Source organism: Myxine glutinosa, chromosome 12 (genome assembly GCF_964187855.1).
Source record: "Myxine glutinosa chromosome 12, kmMyxGlut1.1, whole genome shotgun sequence".
NCBI classification, from domain to species: Eukaryota; Metazoa; Chordata; class Myxini; order Myxiniformes; family Myxinidae; genus Myxine; species Myxine glutinosa.
In genome coordinates this window covers 69,701,179-69,724,925 of record NC_136272.1, presented here as the reverse complement: position 1 = coordinate 69,724,925, position 23,747 = coordinate 69,701,179, and the positions used below count along the sequence as shown (strand labels likewise).

Here is a 23,747-nt window from a genome sequence, read left to right as displayed (position 1 = left end):
GTTGTGGTGAAGTTTCATTGAAATGGTGTATGTGGTTTCAGAGAAAAGAGCAAATTATTTTTTTTGGGGGGGGGGAGGGGGGGTCAACCCCTCCCCCTCTCCGTAGACCCCGTTAATGAGTGCAGATTTTTATGCGGTCAATACACCTTCGTCAGGCATCAGATATGAAACTTGTGTCCAAGATTAATTGAAATTGTGTGTTTGGTCAAGCGATAATGACTGAAGTGTTTACTGACTCACTCAATCACTCACTTACCCACAGACTAAAGTCTAAGTGAGCTAAAAAATAACAAAAAATAGCTGAGGACTAAGAAAAAAAAAAAACGTAGAAACGAGTGCCCCATTGCTACGTACCACTTTCATAAACCACACAAACTACATACTTAATGCAAATATATACAGTAACTATAGAAAGTCTACACCCCCTTTCAAAATTTTCACCTTTTGTTACCTTATATCCTGGAATTAAATCAGACTTTTTCCACCTTTATTTACACATCGTAACCCACAACTTCCAGGTGAAAAACAAATTCTACAAATGTCAGAAAATCAATTTAAAATACTAAACTAGAACATCTTGGTTGGTTAAGTGTGGAAGCACTTTTGACAACAATTACAGCTGTGAGTCTGTTGGGATAGGTCTCTGCCAACTTTGCACACCTTGATTGGGGAATAGATGCCCATTCTTCTGTACAAAACTGTTCAAGCTCAGCCAAGTTGCGTGGGGAGCGTTGATGGACAGCAATCTTCAAGTCATGCCACAGATTTTCGATTCGATTTAGGTCGGGGCTCTGGGCTGGGCCTCTCAAGGACATTTATCGTTTTGTTCCTCTGCCACTCCAGTGTAGCTCTGGCTGTGTGCTTCGGGGCATTGTCATGCTGAAGGGTAACTTCCGTCCCAATTTCAGCTTTCTTGCAGAGGGCAGCAGGTTTTCCTCTAGGATTTTTCGGTATTTTGTTGGGTTTGCACCAAAAGTAACGTTTTACATTTAAGCCAAAAACTTCCATCTTGGTTTCGCCAGACCACAAAACCTTTTTCCACATGGCTTCACAATCTCCAGAGTGTTTTTTTGCATATCTCAAATGGTACTCAAGGTATGATTTTTTGAGTAATGGCTTCCTTCTTGCCACCGTTCCATACAGGCCAGACTTGTGGAGTGCTTGAGATATTGTTGTCACATGCAAACAGTGACCAGTCTTTGACATAAAGGCCTGTGGCTCTTTCAAAGTTTCCATTGGCCTCTTGGTGGCCCTGTCCAATCAGTCTCATCCTTGCTTGGTCAACCACTTTGGAGGGACGGCCTGATCTAGGCAGGGGCATGGTGGGACCATACGCCTTCCACTTCTTAATGATTGTCTTGACTGTGCTCCAAGAGATGTTCAAGGCCTTTGAAATATTCTATAACCATCCCTTGATCTGTACCTTTCCACAACTTTATCCCGAAAATCTTTTGAAAGCTCCTTGGTGCTCATGGATGAGTCTTTGCTGTGAAATGCACTACCCGGCAGAAGAAACCTGCAGGAACAGCTGATTTTATTCTGAAATGTGTAAAAAAGATGTGTAAATAAAGGTGGGAAAAGTCTGATTTAATGCAATTTAGTTCCAGGCTATAAGCAGAAAAGGGGGAAATTCTGAAAAATGTATATAAGCACTGTATATATATGTATATATATATGCACATACATATATATATATATATATATATATATATATATATATATATATATATATATATATATATATATATACATATGTGTGAGCGTGAACATTTTATATATGAAAAAAGTGAGGAAATAAAGACTGTCATTTAAATAAAGACGTTAAGAGTTCGACATAAATGTGGAAAAAAATGCGTTAAGCATTGCAGAGAGAAATCTAACTCCAGTTGTCCAGATCCAATTTTGAAAAAAACAAAAACATTTTCACACTCATTCATTCATTTTTTGTTTGATTTGACAATCCGACAATCACAGCAAACGTGTAATCACAGCAACCCCCTGCACAGCATTGTATGATTTATCACCACATCACATGCTGTGGCGTTCAGATTTTAAAATCATTTGCATTTGCAGTTAAGCAAACCAAATTTCGAGGTTCAACCTCAAATAATAACGGATATGGAAGGCATAATCTTAGCTAATCAGGAGTGAGATATAATTGCATATTTTAATTGGTTTTTCAAAACACGTAAATTAATACCGAACTTGTTGATATTAATGTCCAAATAATTGTATTTTTCGTGTTTAAAAGTACAATGATGTAAAGTATGTTACTATGTTTATTAGCTCCCATTGGACTTCGTTCGAAACGGGGGCCTATGGATTGGGTGTTGTCCGTCCGTCTGTGCGTCCGCAACCATATCTCGGAGAAGTATGGACCGATTTTTCTCATCCTTGACAAAAGCAATACATGATGCTATACGTATGTACACCATCTTGTTTCGCGATGCGATCAAAGATGGCTGACTGGTGGCTATTTTAGTTGTAAAAAACCTGATGTTAAACACTTCCTCAACCATATCTCAGACATGCATTTACCAATGTTGTTCAAACTTTGCACACAGATATAATGAATGATGGCTTCGATATGCATGTCATTTTCCTTTGAGATCAGATACAAGATGGCCGACTGGTGGCCATTTTGTGACAAACATATCCCCAACCATTTATTGAACATACATGGACTGGTTTTGTTCAAATTTGGCAAAAGCACAGTACATGATGGCATATACGTGCACCTCACTTTATTTTGTGATCTGATCAAAGATGGCCAACTGGTACTCTGGTAGCCATTTTAGTTGCAAAAAAAACCAGTATTGAAAATGTCCTCAACCATTTCAGGCCAGTTCCTGTGGGGTGCTAGTATTGACCTTGGGCCCCGGGTATCACAAACCCAAACTACGCCACTGCTCCCACCTGCACGTCAGGTCTTGCAGGGTATGTGAAGTCAATGTTCTCAAATGCAAGATCCCCTTGGATGGAGTCTGGTCTATAACCTTCATCACAACTGCTGTCAATAAGCCGCTCCTGCAAAGACAGAGGATATTTGGTAAAGTTGTAAGTACTCTGGCACCTTAATGACTCAACTCAATGTAGATCAAGTAATGATTGAAATGTGTGGGTGCAATAAAGACTGCAGTGCAGAATGCAAAGTATACAAAGGACCTATATTGAAGTTCTTAACTGAAAGAGGAAGCCAGGAATGATTTGGGAATGGGCAGAGGGAAGAATGGAGAAAAACAATTTTTTCCAGTTGAAGAATATTGTACAGGGTTCAAAGGGAAAAAAAGAATCTTACTATAATTCACCAAATGTCTGTCTGTCCATTCGAAGGTACCTAAAAACTGCTGAACCGATCGCAAAGATATTTTGGGTGGATAATCCTGGGATCCCCAGGAGTAAAATAGGCTATTTAGTTTTCCCAATTTCAGCTTTAGTCTCCAGCATTCTCAGGTTTGGACTCCCACATAACATTCGTGTTTGCATGACGTTCATTGTGACGTCTTCTTACGTCGAGCAACGGTACCCGCCCTACGGGCGGGGCTTCAATTGGGAGGCCCAAATGAAAAGGCTAAATATCGGAAATTGAAGGCTTTTTTTCTTTTAAACGATTTATATAAACATCCGTTAAATCTCGATCGGTGCAGTCGTTTGTGCGGCACCCGGGAAAATAACGTCATGTGGGAGCAAGTATCAGCAGGATGTGGCAGTGTGGGAGTCCACGTTTGCACCGATCGCTGCACCGTGTGCCGCACAAACGGCTGCACCAATCGCTGCACCGTGTGCCGCACAAATGACTGCACCGATCGCTGCACGGCTGCATCGATCGGATGTGGCATGAAGGAGGATCTGCACTACGGCATGAAGGAGGATCAGATCTAACAGATCGCTGTCTCCATCGATCTTGCCAAGGCTGTAACACCTATCGGCTCAAAATCCTTTTAACTGTTGATTTGGTAGTTACACGTTTTGGGAATTTGGTACACGTATCGGGAGTACATACGACATAGCGATTGTGAACACGATTATCGATCACGATTCACGATCACGATCATCACGATCATAGCGTAGTGTATCGATCACGATTTGAAACACGATGGAATAATATTTACCGATATGAACAGTGATGTGGCTTTTATTGAAATTCTAACGATACTGTTTAGATTTTGATGATTTGCGTGTGATATGATTCAACGGATGTTTATATGAATCGTTTAAAATAAAAAAGCCTTCAATTTCTGATATTTTTGCCATCGCCATATGCAGATTCGCCACGGACCCACGATCGATGTTTCTCTACGTGAATGTACCCGTTTGTTTGCGAACAGGTACGTTTTTCATGGAAGTCCTTCACAAACTTGCTGTCCATGTCTGACGTGCGACTGAAGGTGCTAAAGGAATGTGGAATTTATTGGTTTCATGCTTTAGCATTCACCGTATCTGCATTGCCTGTTTGCTTCTGCCCTCCCACCCGGGTATTTCTATAGTACATGGAAATTGGTCTTGTATTCTACCTCACCTTCTCAATTGTCTTATAAACCTCATAGGCTGCCCCTTGAGCCTGAGAAATGTTTCTCAGCTTTGGTCCTCCTTGTGCAAGAGAAATTGTTCCAATAAGCACGGAAAAGAAAACCTGTAAAAGAGTGAGGCAAAGAGAGGTGAGTGTTATTCGTAACAAATAATTCCAGGCAACAAATGGCTGGATAATCTATAAAAGGAATAGTATGAGCCAAAAGGGATTATTTGACAATTTCACCAAGAGATGTTACGTCTATGGTCGTTGGTCGCAGATAGACGGAACAACCAGCTAAATGAATGTGACCTTCAAAGCATATGAGTCAATGGTAATTCAGACCTGTGGGTAATTCACATGCATCTACTATGTACGTGTGTGTGTGTGTGTGTGTGTGTGTGTGTGTGTGTGTGTGTGTGTGTGTGTGTGTGTGTGTGTGTGTGTGTGTGTGTGTGTAATGTTTTTTTGTGCAGTTTAACGAGCTTTCTGATGCGGAATGTGATACACCAAAATGATCGTTATGATCTTTGTTCATTGGGCTAATTAACGACAATTAATTGCCATCTTTTAAATGCACGCCATGTTAAGGTGTATAGAGAAGCTTAATAGGTCTTTCCACGGCATCGCATTCAATTACAAAATAAACAAGAAAAAGCAATCAGAGATTGCAAACCCTCGCCAGGATGTATTTTCAGTGGTTTTTAAGGCTTTTGTGTTAAAACAAATATGGCGGCCGAACCACATGACCGATGACGTCATCATTCTTTTTTTCTCCAGCAATTTATTCCTAGATTATGCTCAAGAAATTTCATCTTGATCGGATGAAGTTTTGTACTAGTCAAATTATGACGTCATAATGGAGGCATCTATGACATCATCATTAACAGATGTTATTCCACATGGAGAGTTCTTTACAATGAGCCATGTCTCAATTTTTTCTATTCAGCGCTTTCGGAGATATAGAGGTGCAATTTTTTTCGTTTTTTCCAAGATGGAGGCCGAACGACATGGCCTATGACATCATAATTATCATCAAAAAATTATACAGGTAGAGTTGCACCTATAGTGAAAATTTCCTGTCAATCGGACCAACGGATGCAGAGAAAATCATATTTATTCTGTGTGGCCAAACAGGCAGACAAACAGACAAATGAAAAATCGGTCAGAGACCGAGGACATGCCGGAATGTACTTTTTTTTCAGGGGTGTTGGTTAGAAGGGAATCGGATGATGTTTGACAGTTATTAGTAAAAAAAACTATTTTTGACCTTGAGTTTGACCTTTCAAGGTCACTCAAGGTCAAAGGTCATGGTGCCAATGAAATGTCGTATGTGACTTCCTATATGTCAGTAACAGTAAGTGTATGCATATCTCTTGTACTTTTAGTGTTAGTGGTTTGAAATATATTGTTGCGAATATGGAATTTGGCCTCCATATCCGCTTGTAAATATTCCCCTATTTTCTCCAATACTCCCCAACTTTCCCCAATCCCCCATTCCCTAGTCCCATTGCATGTAAATAACAATCAGTAGAGCCGACCTTCCCCTTATTCCCCCATTAAATGTCGTGCCCAGGTCCACCGCACCACACGTAGACAACTTTCGGACATCTTCCTAGTTATTCTTAATCTATGTCAGTTAAGGCCTCGTTTCCATTAATTATGACTCTTCGTTGCACCAGAATGTGATTATATGGCATCAGTAGTGAGTTTAGGACCTTTCCCATACCTCCTCCCATCTTCTTCCCCAAACAACAACAATAACAACAACTACAACAACAATTACAACAACAACAGAGGAGATGGCGGCGGAGCGGGGGAGGATGCGTCCTCACACCGGCTCGATTAGCGCCATAGACCATGCGCTCCACGGGGTTACCACGAAGGGGCTCCTTGTCAGCTCCTCGTCAAGGGCGGAGCCTGGTAAACCCCCCGCACGCACCCAATGAGAAGCAACGTGCCGATTCCACGAGGCGGAGCTAACGAGCCGAGGGCGTGTCACTCCCCGCCGGATATACGCGGCCCCGCGCCGGATGTGACGTCAGATGCGCCCCCAGCTTGAGACGACAAGACGCCACCTCGAGCGCTGTGAAACCTCCTGCATCTACTGGACCGTACAGTACCCTGTCCTTGAGCCAAGAGTGCACCTTGAGCCATCGATTCTGCCTTTCCTAGCCATCAATCCCCGTGTGAGTCAGCCTTGTCCCGTTTATCTGTCGTCTGTTGGGAATAATATAAGATTGTGTCTAAGTGCTTGTCTTTCTATGCTGTCCCTCTTGTAGTTGTAATCTAACCTTCCGCCTTAATATAACCTCCTCCGGAGGTCTTGAGAACTGAACCCCTGGTGTCGTATTGTGTTATTGTGATCCAGCCGGGTGTCTTCTTTTTCTTATTGAGTCGGCATCGCGCGACTTCGTCAACGTCGAGTATAGTCGGGTAATTTGTGCGGACACGACGGCCATTCCGCTCGGCCCACTTTAACATCAAAGTCGTGTCTGTAACAATTGGTGTCGAGGAGTGGAATTCGAACCCGGGACTAAATTAGTTAGGCCCAAATTTTGGGAGGGAAAATCGAGCCGGAGCGCGTACGGCGCTCGACCGAATCGATTCGGAGCGCGTTTCCCGCGCGAAATTATAACGGCGAAATTTGAATTTGTTTTACGAAAATAAAAAAAATAAAAACCGAATTTTGAAAGTCTCGCTATGGCGGATCAAGACGGCTGGGGTCCGGTAGGGGAGAGTGAAGCAGGGTCGGTCCAGGACCAAATTGAGGGACATGAGGAGAGCGAAACAGCTGGGGTAGCAGGTGCACAAAATGGCGCTCTCGCGCACGATGCTTCGGGCGCGCAAAAAGGCGCCTCGCTGGTCACCGTGCCCGCGACCGAAGTAGCGCCGCTGGGAAGATTGGAACTTTTTTTTATACAAATGAAGGCCCTTATGGCCCAGAATAGTGAGCGATTGGAGGGCCGGATGGATGCTCAGAGTGAGCAATTGGGGGTAATGGGAAACCAAATGGGGGTAATGAGGGACGAAGCGAGGGGTACCGGTGAGAAGTTAGACAATAATTTTGAGGAGTTAGACAAGAAAATTGGGAAGTTAGACAATAATTTTGAGGAGTTAGACAAGAAAATTGGGAAGTTAGACAATAATTTTGAGGGGTTAGACAACGGGATAAAAGAAGTGAAAAATGGGTTAATGGGGGTAGAAAATAGAATGGCTGCCCAGGAGAATCAGATAGAGGGAGTGAAAAATGGGTTAGAGGGGTTAGAAAACAGTATGGAAGGCAAATTGAGGGACATGAGGGACCAAGCGGAAAGGGAAGTTAAACAAATGGAGCAGCAGATAGAGGGGGTCAGAATGGGGGTAGAAACCAAACTGGATGCTCACAGGGAGGAAATGGAGCAGATGAGGGTGGCATCTGGGCAGGAGATGCAAGTGATGGGAGAGGAGATCAGAAGAGGAGTGAGTGAGGAGGTCGGAGGAGTGCGCGAGGAGGTGAGGCACTGTAAGGAGCACATGGAGAAGGAGGTGAGAAAGGGGACTGTAAAGTTACAAGGGGGCATAGAGGTCCTGACGCAGGAGGTGGAACAGCTGACGGAGGGACAAAAAGGACTAACGGAGCAGGTTCAAAGGAACACTGCGGTATTAGGAGGGTTGAAAGCGACACAAAATGACATAAAAAACGACTTAATAGCGACGAAGAGGGAATGTCAGATGGTACGTGAGGGACTGACAACGAGGTTGGACGAGGTGATAGAGGTAATGGAGACGAAGGACCGGCAGGTGAGGACGCACATGGAAACGGTCAAGGTAGCCTTGGAGGACGAGCTTGAGGAGACGTACCGGGGAATAAAAGAGGTGAAGCACAAATTAGAAGAAGTGTAAGAAGGGGTGAGCGAAATTAAAAAGCGACGGAGAGAGGATAAGAAAGAGATAAAAGAGGAGATAAAAGAATTGGTCCAAAGTCTGTGTTTGGATCGTGATGTGCTCATTAACCGGATGAGGGATTCGCAGGTGATGGAGGAGAAGCGAAGAGGAAGAGGACCCGGTGTAAGTGGTGACCAATATGGTCGTGCGTATGATGCGCCAGGTGATTTAATAAGCTTGGGGGTCGAGATGGACCCGGGTGTTCGTGAGAGGCCGTTGGTGAAGTGTGCGACAGGTCTGGTGTGCGAAAAAGGAGGTGAGCGAGAAAGTCCGACTCTGGGGTGTGTGAGGAAAAAGTGCGTGCCAAGGAGTGAGTGTGCTGGCGAGAGTGAGTCGGTCGTAGCGCGTGTGCGAGGGAGCACGTGGAAGCGCGGGGTGGTGAGTGTTACAGAGGGTGTGACGGGAGAGTGTGCGCAAGAGTGTGCGCGAGAAAGGTGTGTGACGGACAGGTGCATGAGGAAAGAGTGCGCTGTCAGAAGTAAGGAAGAGTGTCCACCTGTGGTGAGTGTTACAGAGGGTGTAACGGGAGAGTGTGCGCGAGAAAGGTGTGTGACGGACAGGTGCATGAGGAAAGAGTGCGCTGTCAGAAGTAAGGAAGAGTGTCCACCTGTGGTGAGTGTTACAGAGGGTGTAACGGGAGAGTGTGCGCGAGAAAGGTGTGTGACGGACAGGTGCATGAGGAAAGAGTGCGCTGTCAGAAGTAAGGAAGAGTGTCCACCTGTGGTGAGTGTTACAGAGGGTGTAACGGGAGAGTGTGCGCGAGAAAGGTGTGTGACGGACAGGTGCATGGGGAAAGAGTGTGCTGTCAAGAGTAAGGGTGAGTGCGTTGTCACGAGTGGAGGTGAGAGTAGTGAGAGTGACAAGGAGAGTGAGCTGGTTGTGACAGGTGAGCGAGGATGTACACCTGGGATGGAAGGATGTACACCTGGAATGGTAGAGCGTGAGTGGGAATGCACGCTGGAGTTGGTGGTGAGGCACGTGGTTGGGTGTGCGAATGAGAGCACACCTGTGATTGTCACAGAGGAGGTGACCGCGGAGGGGGCGCGAAGCGGTGTATTGGTGAGGTGTGCGACCAACGAATGTGTGCCAAAGTGTTCGGTGGTCAGGTGTGTGACCAAGGCTGTGAGTGGAATGGGTGTACCTGGGTGTGTAAGGAAGGGTACGAGGAGCATGGGCACAGCTGGATGTGTGAGCAAGGAACGGGCTGCGGGGTGTAAGCGTCCAGGTGAAGCATCGACGTTAGACGGGGTAGAGTTTAGAACGACTTATAGCCGAATCGGGCCCTCGGTGCGTGCCGGGCCTCGCTTTGAACGGCCGCGTCCGTGCTCCACTAGGCGGAGCGGGCGGCTGGATAGGAAGGGTCGTCATGGCGACCACGTTTTGTTGAGACGTGCCGGCAGGTCGAGATCGGGACATTGGATGGCTCCACGCCGAGGTGATGCGTGGGATCTCGGCCCGGGTAAGCCCCCGTCCCTGCACCGAGTGCCGGACGCATCCAGCCGCTGGCACAAAACAACCAGCATCCATTGCTTGGCTTTACGAAGCCGGGCTTTGGACAGGGATTGGCGCACCGAGAGGTATTAGTGAGTCGACTGGGTGATGAGGTTAGTGTTTTGGCCCCAAAATTAGAGAAAAACAAAATTTGATGATTGGCAAAGGATTGGCAGGGTGATGATTGGTAATGGTACAGTGATTGGCAGATGATTGGCAAATTTTTAATTTGTTGCAATTTGATGTGCAAAATTGGTAGTGAGAGACCCCCGATGGGGTGGGATGGCAAATCTGCCACCCTTCCCATGCGGGGGGCAAAGGAGCAATAGCTTATGGGGTGTATGGCAGTGAAAACTAGCCCGGGTGGGTTAGGATATTGTGTGTAGGGATCTAGAGAAGATGACCTTAGGTAACGTTAAGGTTAGTTAGTGACTGATACCTGTAGTGGGGACGCAGGTAGATTAGTGTGGATGATAATGACGTGGGAGCGCAATAGTTTAAAGGGACGACTGGGAAGCGCAAGTTTCAGAAGGGAGTAGTTAGCTGAGATGATGCCGTGTGTGTGAGGATTGAACAGGTGTGATTGCACAGGTGTGCAACTGGACAGGTGTGTGGAGCAGTGTGTGAGTAGTGGGTGTTGTGGATCAGCGCGAATGCGCTTGGGGAGAGAAGGGTGCAGGTGGCACCAGGTGTGAGAGCACAGGTGTGCAAATACAGGTGTGTGGAGAGAGTTGGAGTAAGTGGTACGGAGTGGTGTGCATGGTGCGAAGGTGTGGATGGGGGAAGAGTGGACCCCTTTCACGAGCACCCGGGGCGGGTAGTGTAAGTGTTAGGTAGAGGGTGCAGGTAAATTGTGGTTGGATATTGGCATTTGTGGTGCGGTTGCAGAATGGTGTTGTGAATGGGTGCATTAGTGTTGTGGAAATGGCTGGGCGTGTAGCCTGTTAGTGTGTGTAGTTGGTTGGGCACTCCACCACTGTGAGGATGTCGGCCAGGTGAGGCCGCAGGTGGGCTCTGGGAGCCGGTAGTTGTGAGTGGGTGCCTGAGGATCCCGGGTGTGGATCGGGTAGCCCAGTGCCAGAGAGGGCACCGAGTGGGGAGAGCGCCAGAGGGCCTGCCCCAGTTAGTTAGGTTAGGGTAAGGAGCAGGTAAGCTCGGAGGCAACCGCAGTGGTGGAGGTGTGCAGGTGGGTAGACCCACTGGGAGAGGTACACGCCACAGCCCAGAAATTGTGCGAGGGCACCGGGAGATGAATCGGGGGAGTGAGACCCCAAATTGAAAAGCACCACAGTTTGGCCAATGGGAATTGGTTTTTAGAACCCATAGTGTAAGAGGGCCAATGGTTTGGCCGGAGAAAGACCCCGGGTAGTGTAAAGTTGTTAAAGTCATTTAGGAAATAGTTAGGATTGAAGAACCTGTCGCACCATACGCAGCCACTTACCTGTGGTGATGATGATGACTCCACACCTGTGTTTTCTTTGTTTTGTTGCAGGAGATGAATCGCTGTGTGGATTTGTGAGACGCATCACGACGTGGATGAGACATTGGGGTGATTCCATCTCTCCCTCCCTAGGAGGGACTGATGATGAATTGGTAATGGCAAATTATGATGTTGAATTGGTAATGGCAAATTATGATGTTGAGTTGGAGATGGCAAATTTTGATGAGAGTTGAAAATGGCAAATTTGATTGGTTAGGAGGGAGAGAAGACGAATTTGGTTTATGGGAGGAACGGGGAAGACAGTAGGGATGTTTGTTGATTTGTAAAGTAGATGTTTATGGGTAGTGTTGTGTTGTGTGGATACAGTAAGGGGTAAGGGAGGGGCCATGTAGGTTACCTGGTGGGGGGGGGGGGGCGTACGATAGGAACGTACCTGTCTCACCTGGTTCCCATGTGCCCCCAGTGTGCATCACCTTACATTGCGTGCACTTTTGCGCCCTTACCACCTTACTCACTTGTTTCTTCTTTTGTCTCCCACCTCCGAGGATCTGGCTTTGGGGTAGAGAGAGAGGAGAGAGAGGTGCTGGCTGCGCAGTTGTGGGCCTGCACTTTCGCTGTTTGCTGCCGGGATCGATACACCATATGGACCGCAATGTTTGTGGCCACCCACAATGGACCGCAGTTCGTTTGCGGCCAAGCACCACCCGGGGATGGACCTATGGATCAACGTGGCACCTATGCCATACAGGTGAACCACTAATAGTTAACACCACCAAGTGCACCACAAGAAGAGCAAGAGACACCTGCAGGGTTAGGGGTTGTCGAATTTATTTTTATTCCAATGAACAATGGTGACTGCACCGATTGGTGGTGGGGTGGTGCTGTTGATGCTCGGGAAGGGTGCTCTGCACGTTATTAAAGGCCGTCGGCCACAGAGCACTCGTGGGTTGGTGTATCGATGTTGGCAAGCGCGCTCTCTCTCTATGCATAACATCTGCATGTGTTCCTCCAAAAACAGGTCCTGGATCGTAGTGTAAATAGCAGCGTAGTCTTGTAAATAATGCTCCCTACCGGCTGTATGTTTAGTTTGAGAATTCTTTCCGGATTCGGTTATCCTGTGGGTGTGTTTCTGTGAGGAGAAGGGTGCAACGTCGCAGGGGGACATATTTACTCATTTGTGAATATCTGTAAAACTGTCGCACTCAGGGTAGAGTTAATAGTAGAGGGAACTACATTGCGTGCCACACTAAAGTAGGTAAAAATTTATCGGGTCGGGACGCCCCGAGGGTAGAGAAGGGTGCAATGTTGCGAATATGGAATTTGGCCTCCATATCCGCTTGTAAATATTCCCCTATTTTCTCCAATACTCCCCAACTTTCCCCAATCCCCCATTCCCTAGTCCCATTGCATGTAAATAACAATCAGTAGAGCCGACCTTCCCCTTATTCCCCCATTAAATGTCGTGCCCAGGTCCACCGCACCACACGTAGACAACTTTCGGACATCTTCCTAGTTATTCTTAATCTATGTCAGTTAAGGCCTCGTTTCCATTAATTATGACTCTTCGTTGCACCAGAATGTGATTATATGGCATCAGTAGTGAGTTTAGGACCTTTCCCATACCTCCTCCCATCTTCTTCCCCAAACAACAACAATAACAACAACTACAACAACAATTACAACAACAACAGAGGAGATGGCGGCGGAGCGGGGGAGGATGCGTCCTCACACCGGCTCGATTAGCGCCATAGACCATGCGCTCCACGGGGTTACCACGAAGGGGCTCCTTGTCAGCTCCTCGTCAAGGGCGGAGCCTGGTAAACCCCCCGCACGCACCCAATGAGAAGCAACGTGCCGATTCCACGAGGCGGAGCTAACGAGCCGAGGGCGTGTCACTCCCCGCCGGATATACGCGGCCCCGCGCCGGATGTGACGTCAGATGCGCCCCCAGCTTGAGACGACAAGACGCCACCTCGAGCGCTGTGAAACCTCCTGCATCTACTGGACCGTACAGTACCCTGTCCTTGAGCCAAGAGTGCACCTTGAGCCATCGATTCTGCCTTTCCTAGCCATCAATCCCCGTGTGAGTCAGCCTTGTCCCGTTTATCTGTCGTCTGTTGGGAATAATATAAGATTGTGTCTAAGTGCTTGTCTTTCTATGCTGTCCCTCTTGTAGTTGTAATCTAACCTTCCGCCTTAATATAACCTCCTCCGGAGGTCTTGAGAACTGAACCCCTGGTGTCGTATTGTGTTATTGTGATCCAGCCGGGTGTCTTCTTTTTCTTATTGAGTCAGCATCGCGCGACTTCGTCAACGTCGAGTATAGTCGGGTAATTTGTGCGGACACGACGGCCATTCCGCTCGGCCCACTTTAACATCAAAGTCGTGTCTGTAACAATATTTTAAATAAAAACCCGACCCCCCTGATTTCACGTTTTGAGTGACCTTGAGCTTGACCTTGGGCTTAGAGAGTTAAAAATTGGGCACAGTCTATTCCAGGGCAAGGCAAATATGTGTGTAAAGTATGGCGATGCTATATGCAATGATGTAGACGTCGTACTGCGCACAAACAGACAGACAAATCAATCAACTAACCTTACTTGCCGGAATCTATTCTGGCAGGTAAAAAACAGACTCAAATGCAATACCCTCTCCTCAGGCGAGGGTAACAACAAAATAAATGATAATATTGAAACAAAACGTATATTCATTAATACTGATAAAAAAAAATTTTTTAAACTGCTATTACCACTTTACACAAGAAAGGTGCAAAAACAGATCCTTGCAAGTATAGACCAATCAGACTGCTCCCAACAATCAGCAAGGTCAAGAAATCCATAATCACTTCTGAAATCAAATTCTCCCGCTTCTCCAATGTCTTGATCTCGGATCATCAATTTGGATTCAGAACACGTCATTCTACTCTGAACATGTTGCTTCTGCTGTCTCAACAATGGATGGAGGTCCTCAATACCAAACAGGAAATCAGAGCCGTCTCCCTTGACATTCTCCTCATCCTGCCCTATCCTTGCACTTCTGCAATCTCCGAGACACTGTCAACAACTCTCCATGTCATATCTCATGCCCTCGATACAGTCTGGCACCCCGTCCTGCTCACCAAACTCTCCTCTTATGGTATCCATGGAAATCTCCACGCACGGCTTGCGGACTTCCTCTCAGATTGTAGTCAAAGTGTAGCCCTGAATGGATTTCTCTCATCTCTCCTTCCTGTTCAGGCTGGAGTTCCCAAAGGCAGTGTTCTGAGACCTGTGCTTTTTCTGGTCTTCATCAATGATCTCTCTGACTCTCTGGAAAATCCTCTCTATCTCTTTGCTGATGACTCCACTCTGCCGCTACATATCTCAACCCTCAGATCGGCAGGCAGCAGCATCTTCACTCTCTGCCGACCTGGACAAAATCATAAACCGGTCAAACAAGTGGAACATGTCTTTCAATCCTGACAAACCTCACTCTCACTTTGTCCCTCCGGAAAGACCGTCTGAAAAACCCTCCCATCTACTTTCTCAAACATCCTCTCGAATAAGTTCTGCAACACAAGCTTTGGGTCTCACTATCTGCCATGATCTTTCCTGCAAAAACCACATTTCCAAGCTGGCCTAGATAGCCTGTCGCCGTCTGGGCATCCTCCCTCATGCAAAGTCCTTCCTTACCACACCTGAGCTCCTCACCACATAAAAAGATTTCCTCCGCAGCTCAATGGAATACTGCTCTCCCCTCTGGGCTGGTGCTCCTGCCTCACACCTAGCCCAGCATCTCGCTGTAGAACCAAGGGTTTTAGAATCATCGGTATCTCTGTGATGAAGCTAATTGAGGGCCTTTCATTCGCTCACCGCAGGCAGGTCAGTGGTCATTCTGTCTTCTACCGACTCTGCTCTGGCCTAGCTGCCCCAGCTCTGTCTGTGCTCTGTCCCCCACATGTTCCTTCAGGATGTACAAGACCTGTCAGCAACCCTCTTCTGGTGAAACTGCCAAAATCAAGACTCTCTATTCACCTTCACCCTTTCATTCCTCTTTTCTCCCACCTCTGGAACAAACTCCCTCACTCTCTTCAATCCCACGCCTCCCTCCAGGTCTTTAAAACAGCTGTTCACCACCATCTCTTATCTTCTCCCATCCAAAACCTTGATCTTTTCTACCCCCATTAAAACACCCCAAATCCACCTTTTTCAAATTCCGACTTCTTTCCTGAAATTCCTAGTAGTGTTCATTTGTTTTATACTTCCCCTCCTCCTACCCCCCCCCCCCCCTCCCAGCCCTCTCCCTTTCACAGATCTACCAATGTTCCTGCTCTCTACTGTTGTGTTTCTGTGCTTCCCTCTCTCAGTCCCCCCCCCCCCCCCCCCTCTTGTCTCCTGCTCCCTTTATGTTTCATGTGTGTTTCTATTTATGTTTATGGTTTTTGTGTTTTATGTGCTAGCTCGTACACGAGCCTCAACTTTGTATACAAAAAAGAAACCAATAATAATATTAGGATCATTTTGCAATAATAATAAACTAACGTATAATCCTTTTCCCTTTTCCTAACCCCCCACCCCCCGTCCCAATCACATCTTGACTTGGTGAAATCTGAGCTAATGCTCAAGCAGTATACAGCCAGCAGGTATACTTCAAGTCTGTGCCGACTAATGAAAATTTGGTCCAATGGACCAACGGGCCCACTAGATAGGTTTAAATTGCTTTATCTCTGAATCATACTAAAATACGCAATTTGGTGTCTGTCCGACGATTTTTGACCGCGATACATTCCATCGTTACTTATCCAATCTCAACCAAACTTGACAGGACTACTAAGGGTCACACAATGATGGTTGTATCACATTCATTTGCCCCCCTCACCCCCTCCCCCTCCCCCCCACCTTAGGGGGTCTTCTCCCCCGAGCGGGTTTTCCACACCATTGCCATCAATGGGGTTGCGTGTTGAGGTGTATATCCATGTAAACTTAGCTTTAGTGGTGTTTTTCCCAAGGCCGCTTCTAATAACAAAACTAAATATAACAGCATAATATTAATATTACAAACAATATTAAAACCAATAATATCCCACCCCCCAATGGGTTTTTCATCCTTGAACAAACGTCAACATTTATAAATAACTTATCATGTCGTTTTCGTGGGAACAATGGCTCAACGGCCTCTACCAAAAGTAAAAATCTTATAAACCACAAACACGCATGATTAGCATTTTAAACAGTCGCTAATGCCATTTATAACATTAAACAAAGAAAGTTGGAGGAATTCCGACATCCGTGAAGCAGGTTTTACTTGCAGAACTGAGCGAAGATCTACTGTACACTATGTAGCCCGCAAGGGTTGGGTTAATAACATGACCCTTCCTGCAGCTAACGTGGCGTTTTTCATTGCGAACTTTTGAAACTCGCTCCTGCTGTTTAACATTCAACTGAAAGGGAGGAAGCCAGGGTTGTGCTCATTTACCAAGCAGCTAGCTAGTGCTTGCCAAGCCAGCCATTCCCTAATAGTTTTGAATGGAGTGCTTACTCGAATGCTTAAACCACTTGGCGATCTCTCCGCATGAAACTTGGTAAATGAACACACACCCAATGTTATTGAGGCCCAACCATAGATCTACTGTAATCTATATACTCCAAAGAGGAATGACCCTTCCTGCTGCTCCCGTAGTGAGTGGGTGTACTAGTCGAATCAAAGCCACAATCAAATGGAATGTCCTGCTGTTATCAAAGCAAAAGGAAAAGTGAGAAGAGGTGGAAATTTTTGAGGTCAACTTAAATATCTATGCAAACAGGTATGACGAGCTTGATCAAATTTTCTGTGGATCGACCTGCATTGCACAGAATGTACAGTTCCCATGACAACGGGAGGTGCAGTAAATGCATCAGATAAAGTAAACGGCCTACTATGAGTATGCGTCCGATGGTGTAGTTTTGTGGTTCGTCGATGACCAGCTTTGTGCCATACCAGAATGCCAGGGCATAGGAGGCAAAGATGAGCAGTTGAAATAACCCAAGACACAAGTTGGCCACAATGGCTTTCTTGATGCCCTTGTTTTTGGCTTCCACAAGATTTGCCTTGTACCTGCATGACACAGTTTACAATTACTACAGTAAACTAAAATCTACACAAAAATGGTGTGAATGTGCAATACCTTTTTAAAGAAACAGCAAGGCTCATGGGAAGCTTGAAGACATTAAAACAGTCTCAGGGGAGAGTTCAAGTGACAGGGTGCGTGGGCACAACAAAACATGGCTTAGGATCATAAAGAGCAAAGGTTTTCAACATTGAAAAAGTGTCATGTTCTCTTTGGAAATAGGTGCCATATTCTCTGGAAATGTCTGCCACGTTCCCTCTGGAAATGGCTGCCATATTCTCTGGAAATACCTGCCATGTTCTCTTTGGAAATGGCTGCCATATTATTTTTGGAAATATGTGCTGTTACAGATTCGTCACTTCCGTTGTTGTGGTTTTCATCCACTGTAAATATTTTTGATTCCATGTACTATTTATTGTTGTCGTAAGGGAAATAGAAATTACTATTTTCAAAAGGTAAAAAGGTTAATGTTTTAAATGAAACCGGAACCAGACGACGACGAAGAGGAAGAGGAGGAAGAAAAGGTGGAGCGAGTGAGTCGGGGAAGAAGCCTAGCTGCTTCGAGATCTGGAGCGAACGATTGGCGAACGAGAGTCACGAGTGAACTTTGGGTTTCCCAGGAAAGGGATTCCTGTGACAGAGTTGTTATCGCTGTGAAAGATCAACCTGCATGTCAGGTTTTGCGGCCGATTCCGAGGAGAATCATCGTAGTGCCGTTACGCCTCGAGAACGGGCCGTCTGCCATTTTGACTCGCGTGCTTTGCGCTTCGCTCAAGGATTTTCACTTCGCTTCAAACCATTTTCACCGCATTCAGACGTTAATCTGGTGTGTGTGTGTGTGCAACGTGGCTTTTGAGTTGCAAATCTGCGGTTCGCCGAGTGGGAGCCGTAGAACGTCCATACCCGAGGGTGTGATTTCCCAGTCGCCTTGAGGGCGCCTTTACGCAGCTTTGGCAGCGGGACTGTGACTGTCATCCGAACTGGATTCTGGTCTCGATTAGACATCGTTCTGACGATCACTGGAGTGGATCGACTTTGGCTTGATGCCGGAATAAGACTTGGGCTTGATGCGGGAATAGAGACATTGGGAATGTTCTTCTTTTCGCTCACTTGGAACACAGTGAGTTTTATTGTACGAACCTTATGGTACCATCATAGGAAATATATATTGGTTGTACAATTGATTACGATTGTTTTTGTGTTATTCTTGTGTGACCTTAATACAATATTTGTTTGTTGGCAACAATTCGTGTGGTTTCACCATTGATCTTTGACACAGAATAACACATCTTTCTGCCGTGACTCCTCTCGGGGCTCGGAGGTACACCGTGACCAGAGGGTTTGGGGAGGAGCACGTAACAGTGCCATATTCTCTTTGGAAATGGATGCCATATTCTCTTTGGAAATGGATGCCATATTCACTTTGGAAATGGATGGCATATTCTCTGGAATGGCTGCCGTATTCTCTGGAAATGGCTGACATATTCTCTGGAAATGGCTGACATGTTCTTTGGAAATGGCTGACATGTTCTTTGGAAATGGCTGACATGTTCTTTGGAAATGGCTGACATGTTCTTTGGAAATGGCTGACATGTTCTTTGGAAATGGCTGACATGTTCTTTGGAAATGGCTGACATGTTCTTTGGAAATGGCTGACATGTTCTTTGGAAATGGCTGACATGTTCTTTGGAAATGGCTGACATGTTCTTTGGAAATGGCTGCCATGTTCTCTGGAAATGGCTGACATGTTCTTTGGAAATGGCTGACATGTTCTTTGGAAATGGCTGACATGTTCTTTGGAAATGGCTGCCATGTTCTCTGGAAATGGCTGACATATTCTCTGGAAATGGCTGACATATTCTTTGGAAATGGCTGACATATTCTTTGGAAATGGCTGACATATTCTTTGGAAATGGCTGACATATTCTTTGGAAATGGCTGACATATTCTTTGGAAATGGCTGCCGTGTTCCCTGGAAATGGCTGACGTGTTCTTTGGAAATGGCTGACGTGTTCTTTGGAAATGGCTGCCATGTTCTCTGGAAATGGCTGTCATGTTCTCTGGAAATGGCTGCCATGGCCTCTTTGGAAATGGCTGCCATGGTCTGTTTGGAAATGGCTGCCATGGTCTGTTTGGAAATGGCTGCCATGGTCTGTTTGGAAATGGCTGCCATATTCCTTTTGGAAATGGATGCCATATTCTCTTTGGAAATGGCTGACATATTCTTTTTGGAAATGGATGCCATATTATCTTTGGAAATGGCTGACATATGCTCTTTGGAAATGGCTGACATATGCTCTTTGGAAATGGCTGACATATGCTCTTTGGAAATGGCTGCCATATTCTCTTTGGAAATGGCTGCCATATTTATTTTGGAAATGGCTGCCATGATCTCTGGAAATGGCTGCCATGTTCTCTGGAAATGGCTGCCATGTTCTCTGGAAATGGCTGCCATGTTCTCTGGAAATGGCTGCCATGTTCTCTGGAAATGGCTGCCATGTTCTCTGGAAATGGCTGCCATGTTCTCTGGAAATGGCTGCCATGTTCTCTGGAAATGGCTGCCATGTTCTCTGGAAATGGCTGCCATGTTCTCTGGAAATGGCTGCCATGTTCTCTGGAAATGGCTGCCATGTTCTCTGGAAATGGCTGCCATGTTCTCTGGAAACGGCTGCCATGTTCTCTGGAAACGGCTGCCATATTCTCTGGAAACGGCTGTCATATTCTCTGGAAACGGCTGCCATATTCTCTGGAAATGGCTGCCATATTCTCTGGAAATGGCTGCCATATTTTCTGGAAATGGCTGTCATGGTCTCTTTGGAAATGGCTGCCATGGTCTCTTTGGAAATGGCTGCCATGGTCTCTTTGGAAATGGCTGCCATGGTCTCTTTGGAAATGGCTGCCATGGTCTCTTTGGAAATGGCTGCCATGGTCTCTTTGGAAATGGCTGCCATGGTCTCTTTGGAAATGGCTGCCATGGTCTCTTTGGAAATGGCTGCCATGGTCTCTTTGGAAATGGCTGCCATGGTCTCTTTGGAAATGGCTGCCATGGTCTCTTTGGAAATGGCTGCCATGGTCTCTTTGGAAATGGCTGCCATGGTCTCTTTGGAAATGGCTGCCATGGTCTCTTTGGAAATGGCTGCCATGGTCTCTTTGGAAATGGCTGCCATGGTCTCTTTGGAAATGGCTGCCATATTCCTTTTGGAAATGGATGCCATATTCCCTTTGGAAATGGCTGCCATATTCCTTTTGGAAATTGATGCCATATTCTCTTTGGAAATGGCTGACATATTCTTTTTGGAAATGGATGCCATATTATCTTTGGAAATGGCAGACATATTCTCTTTGGAAATGGCTGCCATATTTTTTTTGGAAATGGATGCCATATTCTCTGGAAACAGATGCCATATTCTCTTTTGAAATATCATTTAAAATATCTATAATCTATATAATGTTCTCTGTAGGTGATTCTGTCTGTGTCTGTCTGGGGGTGTGGCCTCCTCTGTTGAGGGGGTGGCTCCACCCATTCTGGGAGGGTTTTCAAAAACAAATTACCACCATTTTGTTTCCTCGCATAGCTTTGAGGCCTCTTTTGTTAGGCCTGTAGTGTCTTGCTCTCTCTCATTTTTATTTAAACTCTAATTCGATATCTCATTTCATTTTTCACATTCGCCAACATGGTTTTAGACTCGGTTGCAAAAAATCGTGAAGAAAATTTGATGAAGGTTAACATTTACAGAACAAAATGCATTTTAAATGAGAAGGCCTGTAACATAGAGGCCATTCATTGAGACTCCCTCAAGGCTTTATCTCGACTCTAATTCACCATCACAGTCGCTGAGATAGTTCTAGTCTCCGTTTTAGCTAAAGTTGAGAAAATCGGCTAAATGTATTCCAACAGTCGTTTTGAATGTGTCTGGTCGGTCAAGATGTGGGCATGGGGAAGGAGAGAGAAGGACAGAGGGGAAGGACAGAGGGGAAGGACAGAGGGGAAGGACAGAGGGGAAGGACAGAGGGGAGGGACAGAGGGGAAGGACAGAGGGGAAGGACAGAGGGGAAGGACAGAGGGGAAGGACAGAGGGGAAGGACAGAGGGGAAGGACAGAGGGGAAGGATAGAGGGGAAGGACAGCTGTGCGTAATGTGGGAGGGAGAGGATTTGAGCTCTTGAAGTCACATTGTACATGAGATGTAATTACACATTGTGCATTGTGTAATTACATATTACACATCCCATGTGCACGCACATGCGTTCACATGTTATCAAAAGTAAATACATTGTGTAGATTACATGATTTGTGGATCTGATAAATTGCCAGTAACCAGTTTGTAAAATTGAATGTGCAGCATCTAAATAAAGATATCCAAATGCCACACACGTCCATGCCCGTGGGATTCCCACGGGTGACCCCACTAGTCATGTTATATATCGCTTTTAGCCCGATCTGGAACAAACTCCCCCACTCTCTTCAATCCCACTCCTCCCTCCAGGTCTTTAAAACAGCTGTTCACCACCATCTTTTATCTTCCCCCATCCAAAACCTTGATCTTTTCTACCCCCATTAATAGACCCCTGATCCACTTTTTTGAAATACCGACTTCTTTCCTGGAAGTCCTAGCAGTGTCCATGTGTTTTTTACCTCTTCCCCCCCCCCCCTTCCCATGCCTCCTCCCCCCAAGCCCTCTCCCTTCCACAGATCTCCTGATGTCCCTGCTCGCCATCTTGTTCTCCCGCTTCCTTTATCATATGTTTTTATGTTTCAGTTTGTCTTTTTGTGATCAATGTTAGCTCTTACACAAGCCTCGATCTTGTATTTTAAAAAAAAAAAAAAAAATCTCTCGATGGTGAAGAATCACTTAGAATTTAAATAATTATCGCATCCTAATTCCTATTCCGATCTTCACCAAAATCGAACAGATTAGTCCTTGTCACACACCCAACCTCTCCACCAAATTTCGTCCAAATCCGCCCACAACGTTTTGAGATATCCTGTTCACAAACAAACAGACAAACAGACAGACAGTGGTGAAAACATAACCTATGTCCCCCTACGGTTGCGGAGGTGATAACTTCCCCCATGAAGGTCATTACCTCTGTAAAGATCATTTTTGAGTCAACTTTAGGTTTTTTTTACTGTCAGAAGCTCAATTAAGTTGGCAATTAAAGTCAATAATTTCAGAACTGAACCCTCAACTTGGGGGATCCCCCAGTGCAATGTTTTCCCAACTAGACCACTCTACCAACAAACTTGCATTGCTGTTATTGTGGCCACATTGGATACAACCATACACACGACTGTTGTAGCTCGAATTTAATTTTCAAAATCCAGCCTAACCTGATTGACAAGAATAATTTCACATGCAACATTGCAGAGTCGAACGATTCAGTAGTTTACAAAACTTAAGGTAACCATTTACGTCATTCTGCTCACTATCAGATCCACGCACTTCAACGATAGCACCCACGGGCATGACACAATATTACCATGACAACACAAGCAAGTTACATAAGGAATTTGTATTGTGATTTGAGCATTAGAAACATTTAAGGCCTATGGTGCACCCTCAGCCAGAGCCAGCATGGTCGATTTCTCCGGACTTTCGTTTCCTGCACACATGACGTGTCCAACGTATGACAGTTTCTGTTTTAGTATGAGCACTTCTAACATGCATGATGGTCTACTTTCTTCAAGCACTGATTTGTTTGTTCTTCTTGCAATCCACGGAATTTTTAACATTCATCTCCAACATAACATTTCAAAACTGACAATCTTCTTCCTTTGTTTCTTTCTCACTGTCTACAACCACCTTTAGAGACCATTTTTCCCTGAAGAGCAGGGGTTGGCCTTTTTTGGGCACCTTGGTCCCCTTTTTGAAGCAATGTTTTATGGTCGGATGCCCTTCCTGCCGCCAACCCCGTTGGTCGCCTCTTGCAACACACAGGGAATTACCAGTGAATTGGTACTCAATTTGCCGACCGCGGAAGGACGACAGGTTGAGTCAACCCCCCTGGTGTTAATTCAGCGATCGACCGGGATTCGAACCCAGGATCCTAGGATCCCAAGCCAGCACCCGAACCTCTAAGCCAACACCAGGATCTTTCTCTGTCTATAATTCACATATCTACATATCTACATCGCAACTGGAAATACCAGATCATTCACCAGTTCCTCGTGGTTTCTATCATCACATCTTCGTATTTTCAGATATCACATCCTGAAAATATTTGTGCACACTATTAAAAGGGCCATTCTCATTTCAGTTCTGTCCATGCACCCTTGAAATCTGGCCTTGCTCC

General features: G+C 45.7%; 1 protein-coding gene across 6 annotated transcripts in view; it reads right to left on the bottom strand.

Moving 5' to 3' along the window:
• LOC137437504 (ATP-dependent translocase ABCB1-like) overlaps positions 1-23,747 on the bottom strand; it is a 120,028-nt gene that overhangs the window by 62,375 nt on the left and 33,906 nt on the right. For all 6 annotated transcript variants that reach the window (XM_078765998.1, XM_078765999.1, XM_068131878.2 and 3 more), the window contains 3 exons: positions 17,264-17,441; positions 4,520-4,633; positions 2,917-3,027 (listed from right to left, as the gene is read on the bottom strand). In XM_078765998.1, the coding sequence (XP_078622124.1) occupies positions 2,917-3,027; positions 4,520-4,633; positions 17,264-17,441 (403 nt within the window). The remainder of the gene's footprint in view (positions 1-2,916; positions 3,028-4,519; positions 4,634-17,263; positions 17,442-23,747) is intronic.